General features: G+C 50.9%; 1 protein-coding gene across 1 annotated transcript; it reads right to left on the bottom strand.

Annotated features, from left to right (window-relative positions):
• Positions 1–4,309: 4,309 nt before the first annotated feature.
• LOC140460156 (uncharacterized) lies at positions 4,310–10,333 on the bottom strand. The gene is made up of 2 exons (XM_072554552.1): positions 10,245–10,333; positions 4,310–8,054 (listed from the first exon to the last, which is right to left on the bottom strand). The coding sequence occupies exon 2, from the start codon at positions 7,968–7,970 to the stop codon at positions 6,690–6,692; it is 1,281 nt and encodes a 426-aa protein (XP_072410653.1). The 5' UTR covers positions 7,971–8,054; positions 10,245–10,333; the 3' UTR covers positions 4,310–6,689.
• Between the last annotated feature and the right edge of the window lie 1,363 nt (positions 10,334–11,696).

Below are 11,696 nucleotides of genomic sequence, written 5' to 3'. Positions count from 1 at the left end.
CATTTAGTCATTTACTACTACTCCCCCTCCTATTATCAAATTAAACTCTCATTTAATCTCTTCCATCCTTTCATAGCCAGGTTTGCTTGCATGATTATCCCCAACACTGAGGCCAGCACACCTCCACTGTCTGAGGAAGAAGCAAAGCCAGAACCCATTTGCAGGGCCACCCTGAAGCTAGTTCACATCACACCGACATTGTCTTGGGGAATGACTGAGTCAGGAAATCATCTGCATAATGATTCCCAGGATGGGAACAATAGCATTTGCATTATCTCCGAGGATGATCTCATACTCCCATTGGAGCTGGGGTAACATGTGACTGTGAGTGACTGGGGGTTGTCTTGAGTGGCATGTGACTGTGGGGGAGTGGCCAGAGCATCTGTAAGCATTGCCAACTGACCTGGATAAAGGGGATGTAGTTTCTTTGTTCAGGGTCTCTCTTCTGACTTGACTGCACACGCCTGGGAAGAGTATCAGAGGGGTTACCTCGCTTGTACAGGCTTTATTAAAGTTTAACTGTTTTCAGAAGTTGGTGTGAGCAAATTACATCATGTGTGTGAAACCTCTGGAAAAGAACCGAACATATGGTGGTAGCGGTGGGATTCCAACATACACGGAGCTTCCAGGTGGACTGAATAAGCAAGTGCCTGAATGTTGGTGGTGTGAGATGGATGGGTCCACAAGGTAAACTTCACCTTGATCTCTCTCTATCTAAACTTCACACCCAGTTGACCCCTTGTCTCCTGGGACTCAATGGTGATGGAATCTTTGAGCTACTCCTGCACTTGGATACCAACAAGTCACTATGCATGAAGCTGGGGTTTTAAAGGGATTAGAGTCCCCAGGGTTAAATCATGGTCAGTGTTCCCAAGGTTGAATCAGGGTGAGAGTCCCCCAGGGTTAAATCAGGGTGAGAGTCCCCGGGGTTAAATCGGGGTTAGAGTCCCACAGGGTTAAATCAGGGTGAGAGTCCCCGGGGTTAGAGTCCCCAGGGTTAAATCAAGGTTAGAGCTCCCCAGGGTTAAATCGGGGTGAGAGTCCCCAGAGTTAAATCAGAGTGAGAGTCCCCAGGGTTAAATCGGGGTGAGAGTCCCCAGGGTTAAATCGGGGTGAGAGTCCCCAGGGTTAAATCGGGGTGAGAGTCCCCAGGGTTAAATCGGGGTGAGAGTCCCCAGGGTTAAATCGGGGTGAGAGTCCCCAGGGTTAAATCGGGGTTAGAGCTCCCCAGGGTTAAATCGGGGTGAGAGTCCCCCTGGGGTTAAATCAGGGTGAGTGCCCCCCAGGGTTAAATCGGGGTTAGAGTCCCCCAGGGTTAAATCGGGGTGAGAGTCCCCCTGGGGTTGAATCAGGGTGAGAGACCCCCAGGGTTAAATCAAGGTTAGAGTCCCCAGGCTTAAATCAGGGTTAGAGTCCCCGGGCTTAAATCGGGGTGAGAGTCCCCAGGGTTAAATCGGGGTGAGAGCCCCCCAGGGTTAAATCGGGGTGAGAGTCCCCAGGGTGAAATCGGGGTGAGAGTCCCCAGGGTGAAATCGGGGTGAGAGTCCCCAGGGTGAAATCGGGGTGAGAGTCCCCAGGGTGAAATCGGGGTGAGAGTCCCCAGGGTGAAATCGGGGTGAGAGTCCCCAGGGTGAAATCGGGGTTAGAGTCCCCAGGGTGAAATCGGGGTTAGAGTCCCCAGGGTGAAATCGGGGTTAGAGTCCCCAGGGTGAAATCGGGGTTAGAGTCCCCAGGGTGAAATCGGGGTTAGAGTCCGCCCGGGGTTAAATCAGTGTTAGAGTCCCCCAGGGTTAAATCGGGATGAGAGCCCCCCAGGGTTAAATCGGGGTGAGAGTTCCCAGGGTTAAATCGGGGTTAGAGTCCCCGGGGTTAAATCGGGATTACAGTCCCCCAGGGTTAAACCAGCCTTAGAGCTCCCCAGGATTAAATCGGGGTTAGAGTCCCCCAGGGTAAAATCAGGGTTAGAGCTCCCCAGGGTTAAATCGGGGTGAGAGACCCCGGGGTTAAATCGGGGTTAGAGTTCCCCAGGGTTAAATCGGGGTGAGAGTCCCCAGGTTTAAATCAGGGTTCGAGTCCCCCAGGGTTAAATCGGGGTTCGAGTCCCCCAGGGTTAAATCAGGGTTCGAGTCCCTCGGGTTAAATCGGGGTGAGAGCCCCCCAGGGTTAAATCAGGGTGAGAGCCCCCCAGGGTTAAATCGGGGTGAGAGTCCCCAGGGTTAAATCAGGGTTAGAGTCCCCCGGGGTTAAATCGGGGTTCGAGTCCCCCGGGGTTAAATCAGGGTGAGAGTCCCTCGGGTTAAATCGGGGTGAGAGTCCCCAGGGTTAAATCAGGTTTCGAGTCCCCAGGGTTAAATCAAGGTTCGAGTCCCCAGGGTTAAATCAGGGTGAGTCCCCAGGGAAAGCGGGAGTTCGGAGCCCCGGGATACAGTACACCAGGTAAAGTGGAGTCACTGTGTCTGTCTCAGCACCCTGCCTTAGACCAGTTGTTCAGAGGGGAGATCCCCCACACGAAGGTCAGGAACCTGAAGTGAGTACAGAGGCTGCCAGGACAGTTCCATAAAGGTCAGCTCGAGAAAGAAATATATACACAATAACATGGGGCAAGTGTTAGATAGGTCAGGGGCTGGAACCCCTTTGTATGGATTATACCCGAGGTGACCCTCAGAATGAGGAAAGGCTCAGATGTTTAAATAAGAAATTGGGTAATGAAACCTGGCCACTAGGAGGGACGTGGGACAGAGAGAAATGTTTAAAGGGCGAGGAGGCAATCTGGAAGTGCAATGTGGGCACTCGGTGGGAAACTTTAATAACTGTGTGGCGAAAAGCAGCTGAGGAATTAAAAGGCAAATCTCAGCAGAGTAGGTGGGAGAACAGCACACGTCAGACAGGGATTAGATTATGTGATAACGAGGGTAACCCTAAACCTTGGGCAGTGATAAAGACACAGTGCGAGGATCATGATCGAAATGAGAGAAACCAAGAAAAGCTAAAAGGCACTAGACAGACTAACAGACCGGGGTTAAAATGCAAAACCCAGCTACTGGACGAGAGCAAAACGGAGGTACCTCCAGACATGTCTGGTCTGCTGATGTTGTTCCAAATTGGTGACACTGATGAGCAGGAGTGCCCTGCACCCCCCCCCCCCACACCCCACCCCTCATATCGGCCGCTCTCCCCTCCTACCCCTACTCGCGCCGTGACACCCCAACCAAGATCCACTGGCCCGTGACCACCACCCCCACTGTATCCTTCACTGCCGCCTGTCTCCCCACACTCTATCCCTCAGTCACAGGGAAGTTCAGATCCCCCCCAGGTCCTGACCAGAACCAGGCTCCTGAAAGCTTCACTGACCCAGTTGCTTTCAGGCCGCGATGCAACACTAAAAAAGACAAATAGACAGGTCCTTTTCAGACGCACAGAGAACAGGTCACACCATCCTATAACCCTGTCACAGACAGTGGTAGTGAACATGACGGGCCCCACGATTACAGCCCCGACAGCAACACCTGGCCCAGAGAGGTCGCAAATCAAATGGCTAACCCTGGCCTGCCTAACCCAAACAGAACAGGCAACACCACCCATAAACATGAACAGAGGCAGTTCCCTACCTGGACAGTCCCTAACCCAAACCCTGGCTCAGCGGGACAGACCACCAGACATTTACACCCCCTGGAAAGCCCAAGAGATGTGCTTGATTATGTCCCACACACTTCCCCCCCCCCCCGCAAAAACCGAAAGACGAGTCCAGAGGATTTCATTGATTATATTACAGGGACAATTCAAATGTATCGAGCCACACCTCAGGACCTCTTCGGTCTGTGCTGCTTGGCTCTGGCCCCAAGTGAGGGTTCGAGATGGAAACCCCAGTTGGGGGTTACAATGATTGGGAGGCCTTTTCCAGAGGCGTTCCCCAGCTCAGGGACCAGATCCTGGTGATTGGGGGTGGGGGGGCTCTCCAGAGAAGTCTGCAACAACACCAGGTATATATAATTAGGGTATTGGAGTGCAGCCCAAAGCAGGAGGAGGCCAGTTCAGATCGGCTTTGCTCCACATACTCCACCCATGTAGGGGACACCACTTGTCATGTAGGAAATCCCTCGCCCCAGCTTTAATGCACTACTATTACAATGTATCCCAGAGCGGGTAGCTACTGCTGTTCAAACCAATAATATGGATTGGCCGGATAACACCCGCCAACAAATGAGAAGAGCGCTCACTTATTACTGACATAGTCTGAAAGGCCCGAAACAGGCAACAGACAAGCATGAAATTATACAGCACCCTCCCCCCCCCCGCCCACCCCCTCACAAAGATTCTAATGTCCCTGTTACAGGCCCTGACTCCCTCAGGAACCACCCAATGGACCCCCACCCTTGTCCCAGGAGTGGGTCGATGGATATGACCATACACATGCTGCTCACCCGAATGGCCTCAGTGCAATGTTTCATCGTTCCCCTGACACCCCTCCACCCACTTTCCACAACTAACACGGCTGCCCTTGACCCTGTGGTGGCTACCCCCCCCACCCCCACCACTTCACGGACAATGACACGGCCAATGCAGACCTGTTTTCACTGTGGTGTGGATGGTCATTGGCGGTGAGACTGCCCACTGTTACACCTGCGATACAGAACCCCAGACAGGGGATGAGTTTGCTCTGCTGCCCCCTTCCCAGCCTGATTATCCTAGTTTCAGCTCTACCCTGTCCTGTCTAAAGACCCCAAGGATGAACCGGTCGTCTGCTTGACTGTTGAGGATAAAGAAATCCCCTTCCTGATTGATACCGGTACCACTGCCTCAACATTTGAGACTTCCTGTGTGGGCTCACATACAGCTCTGTACACCTGAGTGGTCTAACTGGACAGGAAAGGCAGTGTCCCCAAACAGCACCACTCATGGTTCAGTTTGGGGCCCCCCGTACTGGTGTAGGCAGAAGTGTGGGGAGTAACATAAAGCTGGGTGGGATGGTGAACTGTGAAGTATAATCCAGGGAATTACAGACCAGTCAGTCTTCTGTTAGTGCTGGGTAAACGATTGGCCAGGATTTATGATTCCTTGGAAAACCACAGTTCGATTAGAGACAGTCAGTATAGCTTTGTGAGGGCCCAGGTCATGCCTCACAAGTCTGACTGAATCCTTTTGAGAATGTGACAAAACACATTGATGAAGGCAGAGCTGTGGATGTGATGCACATGGATCTTAGCAACACATTTGATAGGCTCATTCAGAAAGGAAGGAGCGTGGGATACTGGGAAATTTGGCTGTCTGGATACAGAATTGGCTGGCCGTTAGAAGACAGAGGGTGGTAGCAGATGGAAAGTATTCAGCCTGGAGCTTGGTGACCAGTGGTGGTCTGCAGGGACCTGTTCTGGGACCTCTTCTCTATGATTTTTATAAAGGGCTAGGATAAGGAAGTGGAAGGGTGGGTTAGTAGGTTTGCCGATGACATGAAGCTTGGTGGTGTTGTTGATAGGGTGGAGGGCTGTTGTAGGTTGAGACACTGACAGGATATAGAACTGGGCTGAGTGTGGCAGATGGAGTTTAACCTGGAAAAGAGAAGTCATTCACTTTGAAAGGTTGAATTTGAATGCAGAACACAGGGTTAAAAGCAGGATTCTTGTCAGTGTGGAGGAACAGAGGGATCTTGGGGTCCATGTCCATAGATCCCTCAATGTTGCCACCCAAGTTGGTAGGGTTGTGTAGAAGGCGTATGGTGTGTTGCCTTTCATTAGCAGGGGAAATTGAGTTCAAGAGCCGTGAGGTTATGCTGCAGCTCTATAGAGCCCTGGTTAGAGCACGCTTGGTATATTGTGTTCAGATATGGTCCCCTCATTACAGGAAGGATGCACAAGCTTTTGAGATGGTATGGAGGAGATGTACCAGGATGCTGCCTGGACTGGAGGGCATGTCTTCTAATGAAAGGTTGAGGGAGCTAGGGATTTTCCTCATTGTAGCAAAGGATGAGAGGTGATGTGATAGAGGTGTATAAGACGATTAGAGGCATAGATAAAGTGGATAGCCAGAGGCTTTTTCCCAGGGGAATGTCTATCACAAGAGGGCATAATTTGAAGGTGATTAGAGGAAGGTTTAGGGAAGATGTTAGAGGTAGGCTCTTTACTCAGAGTGGCGGGTGCCAGCAGTGGTAGTCAAGTCAATTACATTAGGGACAGTTAAGTGACTGTTGGCTCGGCAAAAGTGAGGACCGCAGATGGTGAAGATTAGAGGGGTGCTGGAAAAGCACAGCAAGTCAGGCAGCATCCGAGGAGCAGGAACATCAACGTTTCAGGCAGGAGCCCTTCATCCCTTAGTACAAAGGAGGGTATGTAGGTCAGTCTAATCTTAGAGTAGGATAGAAGGCTGGCACAACATTGAGGGCAGAAGGGTCTATACTGTACTATGTTAACAAACTGAAGGGGGAATAGCTGGAAAAACAAGTGAGATGGAGAAAGGAACAGCAGGATAGGGTGATGGGTGCTTGATGAAGAGAGAATGGAACGAGGCTCAAGTGGTGAAGAACTGTGTTCTCAGACCAATTGAGCCAAATGGCCTGTGCTGTAGCGTTCATGTGACACCATGAGAGATTCAATGAAGGGGACCATCAACTGAACAGGCTGCAACCCAGAGGAACCCAACACAGGAATTCACCAAGTACTTTTTACTTCAGGCCTCCTACCATCAGGGTCACCATGCTAGGAAGCAGGGTGAACTCGCTGGTGCCTCAGGAGGTGGGAGGACCGAATGAAGCCCTTCCCACACACGGAGCAAGTGAACGGCCTCTCGTCTGTGTGGACTCGCTGGTGCCTCAGGAGGTAGGACGAGTCTGTAAATCCCTTCCCGCACTCCGAGCAGGTGAATGGTCGCACTGCAGCGTGATAGCGCTGGTGTATCACCAGGCTTTTGGTGCTTTTAAAACACTTCCCGCAGGTCGAACAGGGGAACGGTCTCTCGTCGGTGTGGACCTGCTGGTGGGTCAGTAGTTTGGAGGACAGAACGAATCCCTTCCCGCACACAGAGCAGGTGAACGGCCTCTCGCCAGTGTGGATGCGCTGGTGGGTCAGGAGGGCGGAGGATTGAATGAACCCTTTCCCACACACTGAGCAGGTGAACGGCCTCTCCCCGGTGTGGACCCGCTGGTGGGTCAGGAGGGCGGACGACCAAGCGAATCCTTTCCCGCACACTGAGCAGGTAAACGGCTTCTCCCCAGTGTGGACCCGCTGGTGTGTTTCCCGGTTGGAAGCCTGGGCAAACTCCTTCCCGCAGTCTCGGCAGGGGAACGGCCTCTCCCCCGTGTGGACCCGCTGGTGGGTCAGCAGGTGGGAGGTGCAGGCAAACTTTCTGCCACACGCGGGGCAGGCGAATGGCCTCTCGCCAACTCCCTGCAGCTGATGTCTCCTCTGCTTCGGGTTGCGTTTATCAGAACTCTGAAACCCTTGTGCATCGATGTGAAACCGCTGGTGCCTCAGGAGGGAAGATGATCGAGTGAACTCTTTCCCACAAGAGGAGCACTCGAGGAGCGGCTGAACAGAGTGGCTCTTCCAGTGCCTCTGCAGGTCAGATAGCTGAGTGAATCCCTTCCCACACACCGAGCAGGAGAAAGGCCTCTGCCCAGTGTGTCGGCATTGGCCTCGCTTTGTCTCCTGCGGGCTCTTGGTGCCCTTGGCACGGTCAGAACATCTCCACGGTGTCTTGTCACAGTGAACCCACTTGTGTGCCTGTAGGTTGGAGGGATAGGACAAACCCTTCCCACATGCACAGTAGGTAAACCCACTCTCCTCAGTGGCAGGACGCTGACCATCTTCCAACACGGAGAGTGAGCTGAATCCTGTCTCGCCGTGCCCACCTTCCCCTGGATCCTCCTCGCTGTGACAGTGCACGTGTCTCTCCAGGTCAGGCGAAAGGATGATGGTGAGACCACACCCGGTACAAGTGTGTGGTTTGTCCACCAGTCGGTCGCTGCTTTCTCCTTCCATGTGCAAACACCGACAATATTGAGACCCCCCAATGGAACTAGCTCCTGGATCAGATCTTAAAGAGAGGCCTCGTATGTAAAACCCCTGTAAAATGAATGGAGAAACAGAAAGGTGGAGCACAATTACTTTGCAGCCAATTTTCTCTCCAAAGAAGAATAAAATGGCTTTCTCTGAGCACGTTGGCAGGAAGCGGAGAGTCGGGGGGGGGGGGGGGGAGGGGAAGGTTAAGCACAGACAGAGGAGTGGAGATGGAAGCAGACAGTTGTGAAATTGGCAGTGATTGTAAATGAAGACATTCACGATTTCGGAAGCAGATCATGTGACTGCTGCACCAGGTCAAGGGGAGGGGATGGCGCATTGGTAATGACACTTGACACATCATCTGAAACCCCAGGCTAATGCTCTGAGGACATGGACTCAAATCACTGACTGTGGAGTAGAAAGCCAAATTTACTGATAACACAAAGAAGAAGGGCTTTGAAAGCAATCGAAAAGTACATATGAGTTCGGACCAGACATTGAACTCTTCAAGCCTGTTCTGCCGTTCAATAATACTAATCCACGATCTCATCCATCCATCAATATCCATCCACTTACTGACTTGTTTGTCAAGAATCGATGTAATTCTGCCTTACAATGGTTCAAAGTCTTCTTCCATTACCATTTCCTCTTCCTATTTGTTTTAGATTGTCAACTCTTTATTTTGAAACAGTGGTCCCCCGTTCTAGAATGTCCTTCAAGGGAGAACATCCTTTACAGAAGTAGCAGGAAAAGCTCAGTAGGTCTGACAGCATCTGTGAAGAGAAATCAGAGTTGACGTTTTGCATCCAGAGATCCTTCCTCAGAAAGGACCTGAAATGTTAGCTTTGATTTCTCTTCATAGATGCTGCCAGACCTGCTGAGCTTTCCAGCGACTTCTGTCATTGTTTCTGACCTACAGGATCTGCAGGTTTTTTTTCTTTTCACATCTACCCTGACAAGATTTGGAGCAGCTGGTGTTGGGCTGGGGTGGATAAAGTTAAAAATCAACAACACCAGGTTATAGTCCGTCAGGTATTTTTTAAAATCAGATTCTCTCCAGTGTGGAAACAGGCCCTTCAGCCCAACAAGTCCACATCGACCCTCTGAAGAGTAACCCACCCATACACATTTCCCTCTGACTGATGCACCTAACACTATGGACAATTTAGCATGGTCAATTCACCTGACCTGCACATCTTTGGACTGTGGGAGGAAACAGGAGCACCTGGAGAAACCCGCACAGACACGGGAAGAATGTGCAAACTCCACACAGACAGTCACCGAAGGTTGAAATTGAACTTGGGACTTTGGTGCTGTGAGGCAGCAGTGCTGACCACTAAGCCACCATACCGGAATAATTGCCACTATATTCCACTTTAGAAATAGAACTAGTCTGACTCAAGATTGGGATACAGACAGACTTAAATCCCACACCTTTAATGCATTGTCTGAGCTGTGTTGGCACCTTTTGTTATAAAACCTGAAGCTGTCTTGAAAATTTGACTTAAAAGAAGTTCTGGGATTTACATATTGAAGAACCGAAACTAGTAAACCCATTCTAAAAGATGGAAGACTTAATCTCAGTTTGTTCAATCTATCATTTCATCTGCATAACACTGTGATCTTTTGCAATAAATTCTGTGTCTTATCCTGCTTCACAACCACTTGATGAGGAAGCAGCGCTTCAAAAGCTAGTGCCTCCAAATAAACCTCTTGTTGTGTGATGTTTAACCCTAACAAGAGTCCTCAATCAGTTTGACTCTGACCCATCTCAACTACAGCCTTAATCTATTCAATCACAGAAACACCCGCCAATTCCAGGCGTAAACTGTCTCGAGTAGGCTTCCAACGGCGTTTACATCCTTCCCTTGAATAAGGTGACCCATGACCCACAATAGTAGGGCAGGCTCAAGGAAGCTGAACGGCCTTGCTGCTGTTCCTGGTGCTGGCTGGTCTGCAGCATCCCGGGGAGCTCAGCTGAGAAACTTCCCTTGCCGGTCGGGTGGTTGGTCAGCCACTGGCGGGAGATGGGCCCCCACAAGGGCGGCTGGGCCATCCCACAAAGCCCCGCGCGGCAGAAAGGGCTCTATTTATTCCATGGGGGGAGAGACGCGCATGCGCAAGATGGCCCCAGGTCACCCCCCCCACCCCAGAAGAGCTGAAATAACCCTTCCGAGGGGGAGGGGTGTCAACATCGGAGAGAATAGAGCGGGCGGGTGATACAATTAAAAATGAAAGAAAGAAAAGACCAACCGGATCATCCGGAAGCTTTCCCTCCCGGTGGAACCAAACCGGAGCCACCTCGGTGACAGAGCCAAACCACGTGACCTTCCCATCAAGGGGGCGGGACTGTCATCTGATCAACATGTGTTCACACCAATAGGCAGCTCAGATCTCACTTGGAGGACCAATGGTCGACCAACCAATCGGAGCACCGATATGCGGCCACCTCCACCTCGTCCTGGGAGTCTTGAGGTGGAGCTGAGGCCATTCATCCCATCGATTTCCCTCTGCTATGCAACCACTGAACTGGTAGCCTTTGATGGTTTTTTTCTGCCACTGCCCTATCCCTTAATTTCCTTACTGACTCTGGACCATTCGCCTCCAGGTGGGTTAGTAATGGGAAATGCAGGGTTACAGGGATAGGGGAGGGAAAATGGAGGTCTGTCTGGGATGCTCTTCACAGGGTCAGTATGAAACCGTTGGGCCGAATGGCCTGTTTCCACAGTGTAGGGAACCTCTGATTCTATGATGAAGAGTCATCGCGACTCGAAACATTGGGTTGCTCACTCTCTCCATGGATGCACGTCTGACCCGGTGTGATCTTCAGCTTTTTAAAATTGTTTTCACAAGACAGATCGTCCGTGTGAGAATCTGATAACAACCTCCCAGATCGGGGCTGTGGTTACCACCCGGCCACTGATGGACAAGAAATTTGCGGTCATTGTGGGAATTTGGGAAGTGGACCGTAGCCCTGTCTCCTGAATGCTGCCCGGACCTTTGGGGAAGAACCAGACCATTTATACCCTTATCTGTTGGAACAGCCTCTGGGAGACTGCCTGCAAAACCTCTTCCTGAGTGGGAGAGAACAATTATACCATCTGTCCTCTACAGCACTCTTGCAAAGTCCCAAAGAGACATTTTGTGTTCTTGTGAATTTGATGATCTGCTATCCAGAACATGGGTCACAGAATCCCTAATGTGCAAGTACAAGATATTTGACCCATCAATTCTGCACCGACCCTCCAAAGGGCATCCTACCCAGGTCCACTTCATTCCATAACCCGCATTTCCGATGGCTAACCCACCTAACCTGCACATCCCTGGATACTATGGACAATTCAGCATGTCCAATCCACCTCGACTGCACATCTTCAGACTGTGGAAGGAAACCAGAGTATCCAGAGGAAACCCAGACAATCACAGAGAGAAGATGGGTATGCTTTTGTTTGTACGTTCAAAGCCTGGGACATGGTTTAGTAACTATTTGACTAATTCGATGAATAAGGGTAGACCCTGGGTAAAAGACCCTTGTCATTCACCTTATCTATGTCCCTTATGATTTTATAAACCTCAGTAAGGTCACTTTTTAACCTCCTGTGCTCCAGTGAAAAAAAATCCAAGCCTTTCTAGTCTCAAACCTCCATTCTCGGCAAAATTCTGGTAAATCTTTTCTGACCCCTGCCCAGTTTAATGATATCATTC

Source organism: Chiloscyllium punctatum, chromosome 36 (genome assembly GCF_047496795.1).
Source record: "Chiloscyllium punctatum isolate Juve2018m chromosome 36, sChiPun1.3, whole genome shotgun sequence".
Lineage (NCBI taxonomy): Eukaryota > Metazoa > Chordata > Chondrichthyes > Orectolobiformes > Hemiscylliidae > Chiloscyllium > Chiloscyllium punctatum.
Note: the sequence above shows the minus strand (reverse complement) of the source record. Positions and strands in the feature narration are given on the sequence as shown.